Raw genomic sequence first — 16,275 nt, forward strand, 5'->3', positions numbered from 1 at the left:
GATAACAGTGGAACTAATACACACATACACACATACACAAATCACACACACACACACACACACACACACACACACACACACACACACACACACACACACACACACACACACACACACACACACACACACACACACACACACACACACACACACACACACACACACACACACACACACACACACACACACACACACACACACACACTCAGTGCCCTCAGCCCCCCCAATGAAGACATTAAAGGCATTTGTATGTAAGAGAGGGGAGGACAGGAGAGGAAGAGGTGAGGTCTCGGTGAGTGGGTGCATTAAAAGGAAAATACGGTGGGTCCGTGAGATGGACAAATATGCTTTTATAGATAGCAAAGGGGGGGGGAATGAAAGACTTCACAGCACCCCTTGTTCCTTTTCTCTTAGGCATGTCATGTTGTGGCCTTTTCTGGTGGGATGGATGTCACAGTGACTTTCCCTTTTCTGTATTTCTCACAGCAGGATGCAAAGAGGCAGCTTTCCTATCTCTTAAATCAGTGTAAAAACATTATGCACATATTAATGGAAAGACAATTTCAAAGATGGATATTATGTTATGATAGATGATTGCTGTGTATTTTTGCACAGAGGGTGTCATCACAAAATATGACATACTTTTCCTTTCTGTATTGAACAGAAATCCCACACGCACAGTTACATGTAAATAAAGAGTAGTTTAACTGCATCAATTAGCAAACTGATTACAGTAGTTACATTGGTTTTAGTGTAGGTAACGACTGAAACTACGAACAGTTCTAGGCAATAAAAGGTAAGCAATTCATGTATTATTTATTTTATCTTACCAATACTGTAATTCAGCCAGCACCGCCCCCATGTTATTTCAAAGCATTCATCAGGCAGCCATCACACTACACGTGACCTTTGACCTTAGTGCAGTGCTTGCATGTGCAAAACGTTGGCCGTTGCTCAGTGATCACATAGCCACATCACCACCTACAAAACATATTTCTTTACTTGATAATCAATCCTTACACTAAAGACAAGTTGAACTTATTTTTTAAAACTTTTTTTCTTTGGTTGGACCGCATAGACTCCCATAAACCGTAGCTTTACTGTAGTTACACTTCTTATGTGAAGTAATGAGTAGCTTGCAATGTTTTCAAAGTAGTTTCCACATTTCTGCCCGCACAAACAGAATGACTTGTAACTCTGGTACTTTCCAGCACTCACCTAACCATTCCTGTCATACAGGGCGCTGCGTCTCGTCTTCATTAAATGACTTGTCACAAAACAACAAAAAACACCAGCAGCATCTCAACCTCACCTAACAGAGAAACACATGAGTAACATGCTTTCTTATGAAGCCATATGATAAATAGCATTGAATATATCAGTACATGTATACAGGAAATGCAACATGTTTGAGAGGCTTTCCCCACTGTGGCACAGCAATAAGTCAGCCTAATATCTTAAGAGGCGATAAAGAAATGTTTCTGGGCTCTTGCAGGAGCAATTCTCCAAGGGATCTTTCAATTGAGCAGATTTGGAGCATTTTGTGCTTTGCTAAATGGATCTTTAGTGGTTTTTAACTGTATCCCATCATAACCCACCAGTTGTTGAGGTTTTTACTGCAACAAAACACTGCACCAGCTGATTTCTCTGATTAATGTCCCCCAAGGGAAATGAGCTGGCGTAGCTATAATGTAATAATGCATGCCCATTTCATTTTTACAGGTTTGATAGGTAAGTAAAGGTAAGAAAGGGGAGGAGGGGGAATAGAACTGAGGAGCGAGAGGGGTTTTTCTTTTTCTTGTCATAGGGGAAATAACATTTGCTTTACTGAGCAGATGAAAGAATTCAAACATCTCCTGCTGCTGATTATATCACGACACAAGGACAGATTTGCTCTCCAAAATAAATCGAGACTCCTTCCTCTGAACATATGTGGTGACCGTCTGCCTGTGTTGTTTCAATCCTGCTGCTGCACCACACGGGGGGGTCTCAGGGGACGATAAGTGCATCAGTGGCTGTATGATTTAGAGGCCGTCTGACCAGAGTTACAGTGAATAGATACCTCAGCAGATGCTACTGTACACACAGAGCTGTTGCATGCCAGACATTATATCTGTGTTCTCGCGGTGGTTAAACATTAATATTGCCTTGTTTACAGTTATTGCTAGCTATTCTTCTTTGTCATTTGGAAACCATTCTATTCTAACGTAACATTTCACTTATTATCAAGTTGTTTTGACTAATTTGTTAGAATTTCTAAGCTTCCTCCTAAAATTATTCTTTAAAAAATCTAACTCTTCTAGTCTTCTAGTGATTCCCAAATGGGGGAACTTCCTGGAAATATTGTATTGTAGCTTGACTGATTCAAAGAGAAATTTCAAGTATGATTACATATATCCACACAATAAGTGATACTAGTTGTAACACATGAATATTGAGAGCTAACAGATTTTGATAGGTTAGAATAATGGATACAACTTAGACCTACTGCATTGATAGTTCTCTATTACGACCTTATTCTCTCTTTTCTGTCTGTCTGTCTGTCTGTCTCTCTCTCTCTCTCTCTCTCTCTCTCTCTCTCTCTCTCTCTCTCTCTCTCTCTCTCTCTCTCTCTGGGGAGAGGGCCGAGGGCATCATGTGCTGCTATGAATGATTCATCGCTCTCTGTGGTGTATGTGCCTTGACTAGGAAACAAGGAGGGTAAGAGAGGGTGAGGTAGATGTTTGCAGGAAGGGGAGATGAGGTGACAGGAGACATAACATGGCCAGAGATGGAGGACAGCAGCAGACTATGGAAAAAAGATGATGAGTTTAGGGATAAAAGAACAACAAAAGATGTTATGGCTAGAGCAATCTACCTGCTTTGTCCTAGATCAAAAACCCACCATGCAATTACCATGATCTTATTTCCATTTGTTTTAATGTTTGCCTTATGGATAGACTTTATCGTCATTGACATAAGATTTTCTGAAATGAATGCACTTATTGTGCCATTAATCTAAATACATCCGCTGCTTTGTTAGTTCTTTGTTTCATCTACGCCTTCTTTCACACCATTTTTCACCAATAATGATAATATTTCCGCCACAACACCTTTCCCAAACACTCCTAATCTCTCATAAATCCATAACCACACAAGCAGAAAACACTACGATGGTGAGAACCTTGAAACAACGTTATCTTTCCTTATCTTAATTCCCACGACCTGGGAAGGATTATCCGCTGGATGATTAAGACCTGCTGAATAATTAAGTGTGCAATAATGCTAATTCATGAATAATATATCTGTTTATGATAGTGGCTGCTGACAGGAAGATTGATGCTGTAGCCTAGATAAGACCTCTGAGGGGATGCTGTTGATGCTGCCCATATTCATTAGGCCACTGTCATTGGTTTGTGTGCATAATGACCTACTTATGTATAATTTACAAGCACATCCCAAGGCAGAGGTGGCTAAGTGATGCAGTGAAACCCTTTTTTCTTTGTAACAGCATTTACAACATCCACTTACTGATGGACTCCTCACTGGGTTTATTTGTATTGCATTTGTATTTTAATCCTCTCTGTCATTCAACTGTGTGTGTGTGTGTGTGTGTGTGTGTGTGTGTGTGTGTGTGTGTGTGTGTGTGTGTGTGTGTGTGTGTGTGTGTGTGTGTGTGTGTGTGTGTGTGTGTGTGTGTGTGTGTGTGTGTGTGTGTGTGTGTGTGTGTGTGTGTGTGTGTGTGTGTGTGTGTGTGTGTGTGTGTGTGTTGTGAAGCATGCAGTATGTCCTCTGTATTTTCATATGCACAGATATGCCAGCGTCTGCTAAAGTGGTCTGTCACAGAGGCAGATGGTGGACTTGACAGTATGGAAGCACAGTGCTATGTATGTATGTATGTATCGTGCGGTGGAATAAAGGCTTTGGACCTTGTGTGGGAATGTGTGTGTACATCTGTGTGAGGCGTCCCTGTGCAAATTTGAATACAGATTAACATGAACGTGTCACATGTGTGCATGTGTTACACAGACTGTGTGCTCCAGCTTCACACCCAATGAAACAAATCCTCCTTCCAGGCATCTCCAACCTGATCCCAGCGCTGCAGATCGTGTAGCGCCCCGGCCAGTTTGATTACATTTGCGATTAGAGCCGTGGCCAAGCGATGGTGAATTATGCCTGAGCTGGTACCTTACTGTAGCTGCCGGGGGAATGGAGCAGGGACGCTGCGTTTGCCCCACTAGCACTGACCTTGGAGGTCACTCGCAGGAAAGAGACATTCATCACTTTGACACATGGATGCAGTGGGGAGAAGAGGGGGGGTGGGTGTGTGTGTGTTTTGTGTGTGTGGCATCAGTATTATTCCATCCAACACTTCTGTGCTTCCAATAGCACTAAGTTATGCAGTGTTTACAGCATTATTTCCTTACTGTGTATCGATCTACTCACAGAGATTCTGTGTGATGCTGTTGTTAATTTGAATGATCTTAAATATATGTTTTACAATCACATGCTTGTTTTTGAGTTGTAAAATACTGCTTCTCTGTCTCCCGTTGTTACTTTGTGCTCTCTGTGCATATAATCATGAGTGGCAGGAAAATATCGACCCTGGCCGTTGTTGGCCCAAGTGTCTATTTGCACACTAGAAAAGACTCATTATGTTACAACAGATTGATATCTCTGCCCCCAAGGACTTTAATCTCATCTCAAATGAAAATAGGAACAATCATCTGTTGGTGGGGTGACACTTTTAGCGCCCTGGCACATGCACCATTCTCCACCCCCGCCTCAAACAGCGGCGTGACCTTGGCAGGTGTCGTCTTTGCTGACTTTGAAGGATGACAAACTGACAAGTTTTCATAGCATGGAAACTGTTTCTCCTGTTGTCTTCTCTGTGGGAGGGATGTGCTTTTTATTTATCTGTGTGTGCTTTACTGAGTATACATAAGACAACTTAAGCTTCCTTGTGAATCAAATGGTTTGAATCTATAAAGGCACACGGTTATGTTTATGCATACAATACATCTGATTAGCGCTGAGTGCCGCTCTGCATATGCAACACAGTCTGTATGGGGGGCTGATGCCCACCCACGCAGCTCACAGCTGATCGCACCATCAATTATCTCTGTTTCTATCATCTATGGAGTGAAGCATGATGATGTATCACTCAGACATAGTGTACACAATCTTAGTGTAAACATCCATGACAGAAGATGCTGAAAGAGAGAGATTTGTCTGAATAAGGTTTTATGGAACCACTGCTAACTGTGAATTGTTGATTATTTATAGTATTATTATAACTAATGTATTAAGTGCATTTATGGTTAGAGCCTTTCCTGTGTGATTTCCTGTGTGAAAAAGATACATTCTCACTTCATTCTTTACTTTCCTCAATTTCTCTTCCGAACACAAACATCTTCCTTTTCCTACTTATTCTGAGAAATTAACCCCTGCCTACTGTAGGTATATTTTTAAAATAAATGTTGTGGAGTACCAGATACACTACAAGCTTTGAAGTGTTTACTGGGAAATGGAACAATTTAACTACAGTACAATAACCTCACGCTTAACATTTAGCATGGATATTTTATGCATTAAATAAGCAAATTATGTATATCTTATGTTACGTAACTGTTAAAAGTCAGCCTATTGAGGCAGCATGTGTGCATGACATAAGTTGTGTTTCCAACCCGAGTAATACCTTTAACTCAATCAATATAAACGCCTCTCTGCTCCTGGGGGATCTCACAGACCTGATTTCTCCTCCGCCTCAGTTTTAAATGTCACTTTGATTGCCCCACCTGCATTTCTCACAGGATCGAGTGGATACGGTAACAATCTGAGCATTGAACTTTAACCTCTGCCAGACAGGTCAGCTGGACAGGGTCATAATTGAATTCCTCCAATTCACATCGACTGGTTGCGTGCACGGATCAATGCGCTAATGTCCACAGTGGAGACAAGGTCAAGGTCAGATTTACTTCTCTTCACTCAGGGGTAAAAAAAACTGTGTTGCTCTTTTTTCTTTTTTGTAAACTTTTTAATAAAGTCAGGCAGTTTGTGAACATTTCCACAGTTGCCTTATCAATATCAGTATAGGTATAATCTACAATCTACATTCACATCCTACCTCCATGACATTTGCTGCCAAGGACTGGTACTTCATCCATGTTCCAAACATCTATTTGGCATTCACCCACAAAAACGATGTCAGGAGTGTTACAGATGTAAGATAAGATAAGAAGTTGTGTGAATTAATTCATGATATCAATTTTAAGTAAATGAGGGTGGACAAATTAAAACAATTAATTAGACATAATGCTAGGAGAAGCAAATGCATTTACAGGAGTTGTTTTTCTTTGGCGTTAAATTGGTTAACAAGGAAACAAGTGTACATTGATTGAATGACAATGCAAATTAAATACAGTTTGAACTAAGTTGCCTTCAACTGCACCTACATTGTAGCTGCAAACAATGAACTCCTTTCTTTCTAAGATTTTATATTGTCAGGGACAAAATACATTTTCATAGAGAAACAATGAAGAAGAGAACTACCTTTGGACCAGTTTTCTTTAATCTCTTCTCCTTCACATTAAATGATATACCTTGACTACAGCGGTCACAGTCCACTTCACTTTAACAACCAGGATAGTAATCTGTATTCAGTGTACAGTAACATGGCAATCTCAGTTTAACAGCATCAGCAGCAACATAATGTAAAGAGGCAATATCAATATGAGGTAGATTGAATCAGACAACAACTGACTTTACAGAAAGGCCCCAAAAACCATGGAACTTTATAGCAGCAATACTTTCCAAATTACCCTTGAAAATTGCAACAACCTCAGCTAAAATGAAAAAGAAATGCAAGTGCTTAACACACACGCGCACACACACACACACACACACACACACACACACACACACACACACACACACACACACACACACACACACACACACACACACACACACACACACACACACACACACACACACACACACACACACACACACGAAACAATCAAAAAAGGATCCAGGTAATCTATCTACTGCTTTGACACACAGAAGATTCATCACCACAATGTGTGATTAGTGCCTCCCCTCCCCTCCCCTCCTCTCCACACACACACTCCCCGTGCACTCCATCATCTTGTAGAATGAATAATTGTGTTTTGCCACCGCCAGTGTAATGTATATCCCCTTGATTATCCAGATGTGGGTGACACTATAATCCATATGCCCGCAACACCCAGTGCAGATGGTTGTGTAATTGCGAGCACACGGTGGTGATCACCCTGCTCTGTAATCAGATTCATAGTCATTTCTTGTGGGTGTTCACCATTTGGTGTTTCCAGAATCATTTCCCTATCAGATGTCACTGGAGTCTAATTTACAGTGGACACATCCATGTCTGCTAATGAGGGTATTTATTGAGCTCCAGATCTGGCTCATTGAGTGATGACATGTTGCCCCAGCATGCACTTCAATCCTATTTATTTGTCCTCAGTTCGATGGTGGAGATAAGGTTTCCAGTCAGCCATGTGCGGAGGGAATTCCTCTTTCCAAAGGGACCAAAATATTGACTTGGGAAATTGATTGTATGGGTTTATCATTAGCGTATTAAAACAATTCTGAACTTGATGGATACTGACTTTCCAATATATCTTTGTTTTACCTGTTGACACATTTTAAATATACATAATCAGTAAACATGACAAGGCACTAAAAAACACAACCATCAACCCCCATTGCTCTATTCCTCACTGTATTACAAAGATATATGTGCGATGCACACTGTGCCTAAGCCTTGTGATGTAGGCTATGTTGACATATAAGGTGTCTACGCTGCCCCGGACTGGGATACCCTCCAGCCAAGGATGACCCTAAAAAGATTAAGCGAGATGAGAGAATACATAGTCTCAACATTGTTACAGAGGTCTTTACAACCCGCTAGTGACACGGCTCATGGTGCTCTCACATTGCATCAACATAGCAAAACATAACATAGCACAAATATATAAATGACAGGCAGGATTCAGTGGAAGGTAAATGTTAATATTATTATTTTATTTTGAAAAAGTAGATTTACTCAGGCAAGTAAAATGTGATGTTAGAAATAACCAAATAAAGTGTACGTCCTTTAAAAAAAGTTCAATATGTTCCTCTGAAATGTGGAGTTTCTATCAAATGAAAGTTAATGTAAGTAGCCTTCTTGACTTCATTACCTCTTACCACTGATTTGACACCAAGCTGACACATACAGTAATGTGTCATACAAAAACTGACACCACAACAGCAGCACAGTTTATAGTGGAAACTGTGCCCTCTATTGGAGTAAAACATAACTCCATGTTGCAAAAACTGCAGGCTGAATGATCTGATATTCATCCTCATAGGACAATTCATTTTTAACACGTAGTTTAAGGTACACTTCTTCAACTATACATCCTAAAGCCACACATCTGCAAACTGGAGAAGAAAAAATGAGGGGAGTGATGGAGGGGCTGCAGTTGTCATGGAAACGCCGTGGGGCGGAGCATCGGTGAAGTGGGACCAGTTTGTTTTGTTATTGAAGGTCACGTGGCAAGGTGAAGCTCCTCCCCCCTCCCCCCGTTACCACCGATTCAACCGTCTCTTCTTGCTCCGGTCAGTTACTACAAAATGGCTGCAGAGGCTCCGCCGCCAACGAGAACCTCCTGAACGCTTCAAGGTAGATTAATCCCCTTTGGGCTCTTAGCACGACACAATTTGCAGCTTGTCGCTTTGCACTTTCGGAAATATGCGGGATTTTGAAGTTGAATACGGCAGCTTGGAAAGGGAATGAAAATATTTGTACAGCTCAGCCCACTTTGACATCAATGTTTTCTTCGCTGCGAGTTCTCCTTATCGCAGTTCTTATTTTTAGTCATTGCATGGGTTACTGACCTTAGCACGGGAGTTGTAGGGTTTTTCTTTTACTAGTTGGGCTAACTAGCACAGTGGCTTCACAGCTGTAGTGATTCAAGGGCACCCTGTGTTATTGCTTGCAGCCTGGCAGACATTGGCTGAACGCTTGCTGTTGCACTGCTGTGTAGGAGTACAGTTGACATGGGTATTTGTTGTAGCTCATTCTCACTAAACATGCTCCGTGCTGCAGAACCTGGATCTAACATGCATCACCTGACAGGCAGTAAACGTATTAGCAAAAGCATGCTGAGTTTACCTACTTTTCTCATGTCCACACTGGGTTTGCATTTCAGTTTAATATACTAAGAATATCTCTTTCCCATGCATTCTCATACATGATGTAATCATTGCTAAGCTAGTAGTTTGTTAGCCTTCACTTTACAATAAATATGGAGTGGCTACTTTTTATGCAGAAAATACAAATGCTGAGTTTAGAAACCACTGCCGTTTAATTCTTGCCTTGACAATGGTATAGTTGTTGAGATTGTTGCAGGGCAGGACAGCCTACTAATTTATAAACTGTATTAGAAACCCCTTAAGTCTACAGTGTGAGCATTGAAGAGTGAGATATGATGTTTCTAAGATTGCTTCCTGTATTCCCTTCCCCATAGAGACAAAACAGAGTTGCCCGCCTCCTGCTCTAAAGCTCCTGCAGTGGCACACACTCCTTGAGGAGGAAGCAGTGTGTGTACAGACTGGGAATACCAGCACCCTGATGCATGTAGAGGGCAGGCTGACGTAAGCTTTGTGGCCCGCTGGTTTTACTAATGTGTTGTAGTCCCTCATTTGGGTCTGAGCCTGGCAAGGGATGAAGAGAGGTGGCAGTAAGAGGGTGGGGGTCTTTTCTGTCCCTGCCGGGTCAGGGGCCCCAGTCAGCACCCAAGCCTCTGAAAGAGGCAGTGTGTATTCACAGAGAGGCGCCAACGGGGGCTTAATAACAAAACAGGCCACTAAATACGGTGATTACTATAAGGCTTAGGTCATAGCCTCACTTTGAGTTCAAAACTCTCGTTGGCTTTTTACAGCGCTGGAGAGAGCTGCGTGGCACTTTGCCAGATTGTGTCATTTGATCTGGCGAGTTGTTTGGTGTCCGTGATCGGATGCTTAGCTGGAGTCCTCAGTGGAAATGATGAGCTTGCATTCTTTTAAAAGCAGTGTATTGCCTCCCAATACATTTATTTCTGTCTTGAAGTTAAAAGAAAAAAAAAGTAAGTTTGATCAAATGCTCGTGTCATCCATCCTGTGTTTTTTTATTTTTATGCTGGTTAGGAAGTTGCCCCTATCATTTTTTGGTGCTACTTTACAAAAATTAAAACCTGCAGTATACGCTTGTTCTCACTGCAGCTATTACTCCGCACAGAGGCTTGATTATTTTATTTGAAATGTATACATACAGTGAGGAGGCTACAGGAGGCTAAAAAGACATTCGGTAGGGACATTATTTTATCTCCTGGACAAGAGAGTTGTCAACAGGTTCCTGAAAGACTTCCCTTTTAATTTTGCAGTAGACCACTGCCATTGGGACTGTAGGCCATGCTTTTGGAGTGTGTCCACAGGAGTTATTTTAGGGCCTGTCGAGGGTGCCAGGAGTGCAGCATAAGTCTCTCTCTTCCTTGTCGTTAGCTCAGGTCAGAAAGCATTAACATGACCACACTGAGAATAGCTTCAAGTACTTTAGAGAGCGCAATCCTCTTTGCAGACTACAAGGACTTTGTGAGTGCTTACCCAGCAGTTTTTAAACCTTCACACGACGATTTGAAAGATAGTACTACTGGCTAATTTGCCTTTTAGCTTTTCGTTATGTTTTTTGTTTTGCTTTCGTGGTGCGTTTGAGGTTATGCACCGTTGAACACTGTGGCATAACGGATATTTTTCAGAGTCTTGTTGTGCGGTTGCGCAGAAAAGCAGAGGGAGCTGCACATTCTGCCATAGCTGTAGCGGCAGCTGCTGGTTGCTAGCGAGCGTTCTCCCAAGGGCTCGCCGTGCTCTTGTTTGGCTTGCAGCGATGGCATTCCTGGCTCTGTGCCCAGCGACTGCCGTCTAGCACCCCTTCCCCCATCTCTCATACATATACACAAACCATCCCCAGCAATTGTAGCCCCTTTATCTTCTTAGCTCAAATGTGGGGCATTCAACATTTACATGTCCAAAAATTCACCTGCAATACATCAATTCTCCATCCTATCCAACTCCACATCATTTTTCAGAAGAATTTATAATTGCTTTTATTCGGCTGTCCTTGGACTCTCCTTTTGCCTTCCTTTGTCAGCAGAGTGTCTGGTTTTAAGAGGGACACCAAGCTCTAATCCTGTTGTTCTGACAGGAGGCTGTAATTCCACAACAGAGCTGAGCTCATTGACCTACGTCCTTCATATCCACACGAGCTGTGCTTCCCCTCTATAAACGGCTGCTCAGCCTGCTATTACGAGTAAACATTCATTGTAATCTGCATCGCCTATGTGTGAGTTTATTACTTTATAGAAAGGACGTTCTGTTATAACAATTATTAACATTTCCCATCCACGGTTGATAAAAGGATGCATGGAATGGGCTTTATTTTCAAGTCTGTATTCTTTTTTTAAATAGAGCTTAAAATTCAAGCATATTCACATAGTACCCTCATATATCCAGAATTACTGCAGCGTCCATATAGGCAGGTACCGTCTCTGCATTCTCCCCTCTTGCCCCATCAGCCTCCACAGTTAAGGGGACACACATCTGTCCGAGCCAGGCAGATGTTTGGAAATGACTTGCATCTCATGGATAGACCCTCTCTCTGTCCTGCTCAGGGACCCAATGTTTCCTAACTGAAATCATTTTGTCGCTTCGCTCTGCCCTCACCCGGGTCGGAGGGTGACAGCAGCTCACATTAACTGGAGCATCTTTCTTATCCTATGATCCTACATGACACAAGCCCCGGTGATGCCTTTGAAAGGAGCAGCACCAGCTATATTTAGCCTGGCAGCTGCACCAGCAGGTTCCATATTCAGCCTCATGAGGTTAAAAATAAGTGTTTATGATGGGAATTGGTAGACAGGTGTGTGTACGCGGCGTGTTTTTGTGTTCAAGGGAATTCCAGCTTCAACTTAATCTCATTCACACATCTGGACTACTGTGAAGTTATGAAGACGCTCCATTAATCATGCAACGTCTTTTTATTGCTGCTCTTAAACCCATCAGGCCTGGAGTGCTTCAGGAAGAGCTGAATGCAGATCCTGCTAACTATGACATCATGTGCTGAGCTAGCCAGGAGTGATGTAGTCTAAAAGGCCAATACATAGCTATTTTTGAACAGTGGACTTACTGATGGGACATTTCTATTTGTGTGTCAGTACTGTGTAAACTAGCCTGAAATAACTAGTTATCTCATTTTTATTTGGATCAACTATCCCTGGTAGATTGCAAGTATTTACTGAATTCTGTTTGATGAACAGTTCATTCAGAACAACCATGGTTGGTGTTTTTTTCATTTAATTACATCTATGTTGACCAATATATTAAAACATGTATTGCTACTTATTTATTTAGTTGTTTGTCTTTCTTTTAGAGTGTAATTTGCACAGTGCTGTTTGGTCATTTAAATGATGTGAATACATTTGATTAACAATGTAATAGGGATGCTCCGATCGATCGGCCGCCGATCGATATCGGCCAATACTCACTCTCTGCCGATCAATCGGTGCTCTCTAAAAATGCCGATCGCGAGAGCCGATCGCATGACGTAAAATGATGACGTAAAATAATGACGTAAAATACATGACACTTTCTCTGTGCACGGCAAAACAAGTTCAGAGAGAGAGACCAAAGTTAATATAAACTTGAATAATGTCTTCATTTGAATGTAATAATTATGCTGTTTGTGGAAGAGACGGTGAATGAGCCCCTCAGTTTTAAACATCACTTTAAATGGAAGATCCCCATAGACCCCGCCCACTCGATCGGATCGGTGATCGGTATCGACCGATACTGATTCCAGCGATCGGCCCCAAAATTGGCGATTGGAGCATCCCTCCAATGTAACATAATGCAATTGGAATGTACTGGTTTGGTTTCCCTAAAATTGTCTGTGAAACAATCTATCCACAAATGAGAGCAGTTTTAAAATGAAAAAAATATTCATCAAAACGGATGAATGAATATTGTGGGGTCTGATCTTGACAGTTAGCGAGAGGCTTCCCTGTTGTACTCCTTTGTTACCCGTTTCCTCGTCGCTCAGTCTGAGCTCAGGGTGACCATGGCCTCTGGGCGATGGTGGTGGCGGATGCTTTTCACTAAGCTTTGTTGCACAAACGGCAAGATCAGATTGGAAGGAAAAAAACACACAGTCCAGAGTAAAGTTATACCATATTGAAATAAATGGTAATTTTGTTGATCTCCCATTATGTAATACCTTCAGTTCACTTGCAAATGTTGTGACTTAATTGGCAGATTAGCCATTAGCGATTACAATTATAAATATCAATGTAATAAGATCTACAATACGTAAATGTTGCTATTAACTGACATTTAATAGGACTGAGGAAACTTCACTGCACTGACTCATGTTGAAACCAGGAACAGCCTCAACCTTTTCACACCATTCAAAAATATTCATCCAAATTGAAAAAAACAGTGAGGTATTTTATAATCTTTATTATGAGGAGGACCTTGACATTTTGTAGGAATTTCCCCACTAACACGGCTAAGCGTCTTACTACATCGGCCCGTGGTACAGGAAGTGCTGACATCTTTTAAACAAGTTAAGCCTACTAGATATTCCCAACATATCAAGTATCATCTACACTTTGTCACTGAGATGATCAATCCAGACCCATCTCTTTCGTGACATGCTCCAAGCCCTGACTACATCGATTAACCTTAAACTCAGATTCGTACGTTAGCTTATCTTGCTCAAGTTCATCTTCTCGCATTCCTGACTCCATTATCGAACCTGTACAATCAAACTGATTTCAGCGCAGTGCTTTCAGTCGCTGTCCGTCTCCACCTGACTGCTCACCTGGGCCTCGGGATCGCTTGTTGCCTGGCAATGGCCCTCACCGCTCTCGCCTGCAGCAGCAGAGGCATGGCAGGAGAAAAGGCTGATGGTTTTAATTTCACATTTAAAGTGTGAGGAATATTTCTAGACATGTTCCTCTTCTTTCAGTCCTTAAAACACCCACTGTTCAGCTGTTATTTATTTGTTTTTCTGTGCAGAGGGTTAGAATAGATAAAGCTCTCGGCAGGATGCACTTAGGGTTACAGTGCGCTGTCAGGTGGTGTTCAGCGAGAGGGAGTTTTGGTTTTTAACACTTCTCTGGACAGCGTATAGAAAAGGCGTTTACAGTCATGAAGTCATGTATTGTTTTTCTGTGCCCTACATATATATGAGTTGTGTTGGCATCGGGTGCCCTGGCTGGTGTTTAGACTTTAGAACAGGGGCTTCATCTCATTGACCCCCACTATAGTAGTAGACTCCCTAATGGTTTCCAGAGCCAAACCAAAAGACCGCCAAACCAAAACACTCACACACACGTGCACGGTTTGCAAAGTGCAAAACAAATCCCGCATTCTTCAGTCTGGTGATTTTTACAATTTTGCACGTGATCCTGTGTGTTACAACAGCCCACATTGAAACGACTGATTTCACCTTTGAGAGCAAAAATGTCTCATTGCATCTCCCAAATTGTAAAGAAATGACGTTCCTACCGAGGAAAAGCTTCTCTCTCCTGAGTTTGTGAACATATTCAAATTCTCTCTCTGTTTCTTTGTATTTAAGCTGTGACAAGAAGCAAAACAAACACGAGAAGAGAACCATTTGATGGAAGATAAGAAAAAGAAAAAGCAAGAAGAGAAGAAAAAGAAAGAAGCTGCTCAGAAAAAGGTAAGATTGTACGCTTTTAATTCAAATCATTTGGGTGAATCAAAACCTAAATGATAAGATACTGGGTCATGCTGCTTGGCCAACACCTCCAAGCAATGCAAAGAAATACTGCCAAAGTAATTGCACAACGTTCTTTTACTGTACTTCCAATTGTAACAGTAGGGTTAAGGTATTATTTCCTCAACAGCACATGGATCACATGCATTTCGTCGTGTGTGTTTCCACAGGAAGCATTAGCCAGAACTTCCTTTAGTTGTTGAATCTTTGTTTTCACCCTGCAGCCCCCCGCCTCTCCCCTCCCCTTCACTTTTTCCTTCAGTGGGTCATCTGTTTTCAGTGTTTGCCTGCTGTTCCCAGTAATGCATTTCATGTATCCTAGTCCCTTTTTGTCAGTGCCGGTGAAAGTATGTTTGTCTGTTTCCACATGTATGAGAGGAGCGTTCTTGTTAGCTATCCAACTCCTTCTCCAGCCACAAGACCAATGAACCCGCTCACCCCGTCCCAGGAGTGAACATGACCCTTTTAGCATTTCAATAGATGAGCAAAAACAGCTCCTGAACATTTTGTTCCAACTGCCCCGGCTAGCTGCTCCAGCACTGTAGTTCAGCTGGAGAGCCAGCCAAGGCAACCAACATGTTGATGGCACACATTTAGACCCACAGTTTTTAATTAAAGATGCTTATTGTTTTAATCTTATTTATTCAGAGACTTGTTTCTTTTACTAATAATTGTTTTGTCTTTTTTCAGGCCACAGAACAGAGAACCAAAGGTGAGTTGTGTGCATTAAACATGTGTATTCAGTCGCGCATATTAAATAGCTACCTCCAATGTAAATGATGTATTTAAGTAGTATGTTTATTTGCTTTTGTTACATTGTGCTGGATCTGTATGAGGTTTCACACGGTTGTTAAATTCAGGCAGAAACACATTTTGCATGGTTTGTCTGCTATGAATCAATTAGTTTTGGATACAATGTTTCCTAACTGTGTTTATTGAGTATCATCTTAATTAGGTTAAAAAAAAAACTCCCCTGCAGGATTTCCTTATAGCCACAGATTCTTAATGTCCTCTTTGTTGAATTCTGTGCAGTTTGGAAATGAATCATTAGCTTTTATTATAATAAAACCTCTAAAACATTGACAGCCGCCAGGTGGTCTATACTACCTGAACCGAAATGGAGGCCAGGTGCCCGTACAAGACTAATAAGGAGTATGGGGATGGTACAGATGCTGCTCAGGCTCCCTGTGGGCTCCTCGGGCGCGTTTTGGAGGGTAGAGGTGAGGAGAGAGGCAGACGAAGAAGAAAAACAGTAAAAAGAACTACAAAACAAACGTGAAAGAAAGGGCACAACACAGTTGACTGAAAGGTGACTTCTGAAGGGAAGAGAGTGCTTAGCTTTGCCGGTTCTGAACTGACTTTGTGGCAGCTGCAGAGCCACTCTGCACTTTGTCTCCACAAGACAGTGCTCCTAATAACCTGAGAGAGGCGGG

The 16,275-nt window shown here is 41.8% G+C and overlaps 1 protein-coding gene across 5 annotated transcripts in view; it reads left to right on the forward strand.

The window, feature by feature from the left end:
• Window positions 1-8,617: 8,617 nt before the first annotated feature.
• tnrc6c1 (trinucleotide repeat containing adaptor 6C1) overlaps window positions 8,618-16,275 on the forward strand; it is a 45,564-nt gene continuing 37,906 nt past the window's right edge. For all 5 annotated transcript variants that reach the window (XM_034089775.2, XM_034089776.2, XM_034089777.2 and 2 more), the window contains exons 1-3: window positions 8,618-8,689; window positions 14,681-14,785; window positions 15,533-15,554. In XM_034089775.2, the coding sequence (XP_033945666.1) occupies window positions 14,723-14,785; window positions 15,533-15,554 (85 nt within the window). In that variant the 5' untranslated portion in view covers window positions 8,618-8,689; window positions 14,681-14,722. The remainder of the gene's footprint in view (window positions 8,690-14,680; window positions 14,786-15,532; window positions 15,555-16,275) is intronic.

The sequence above is a fragment of the Pseudochaenichthys georgianus genome, chromosome 8 (genome assembly GCF_902827115.2).
Source record: "Pseudochaenichthys georgianus chromosome 8, fPseGeo1.2, whole genome shotgun sequence".
NCBI classification, from domain to species: domain Eukaryota; kingdom Metazoa; phylum Chordata; class Actinopteri; order Perciformes; family Channichthyidae; genus Pseudochaenichthys; species Pseudochaenichthys georgianus.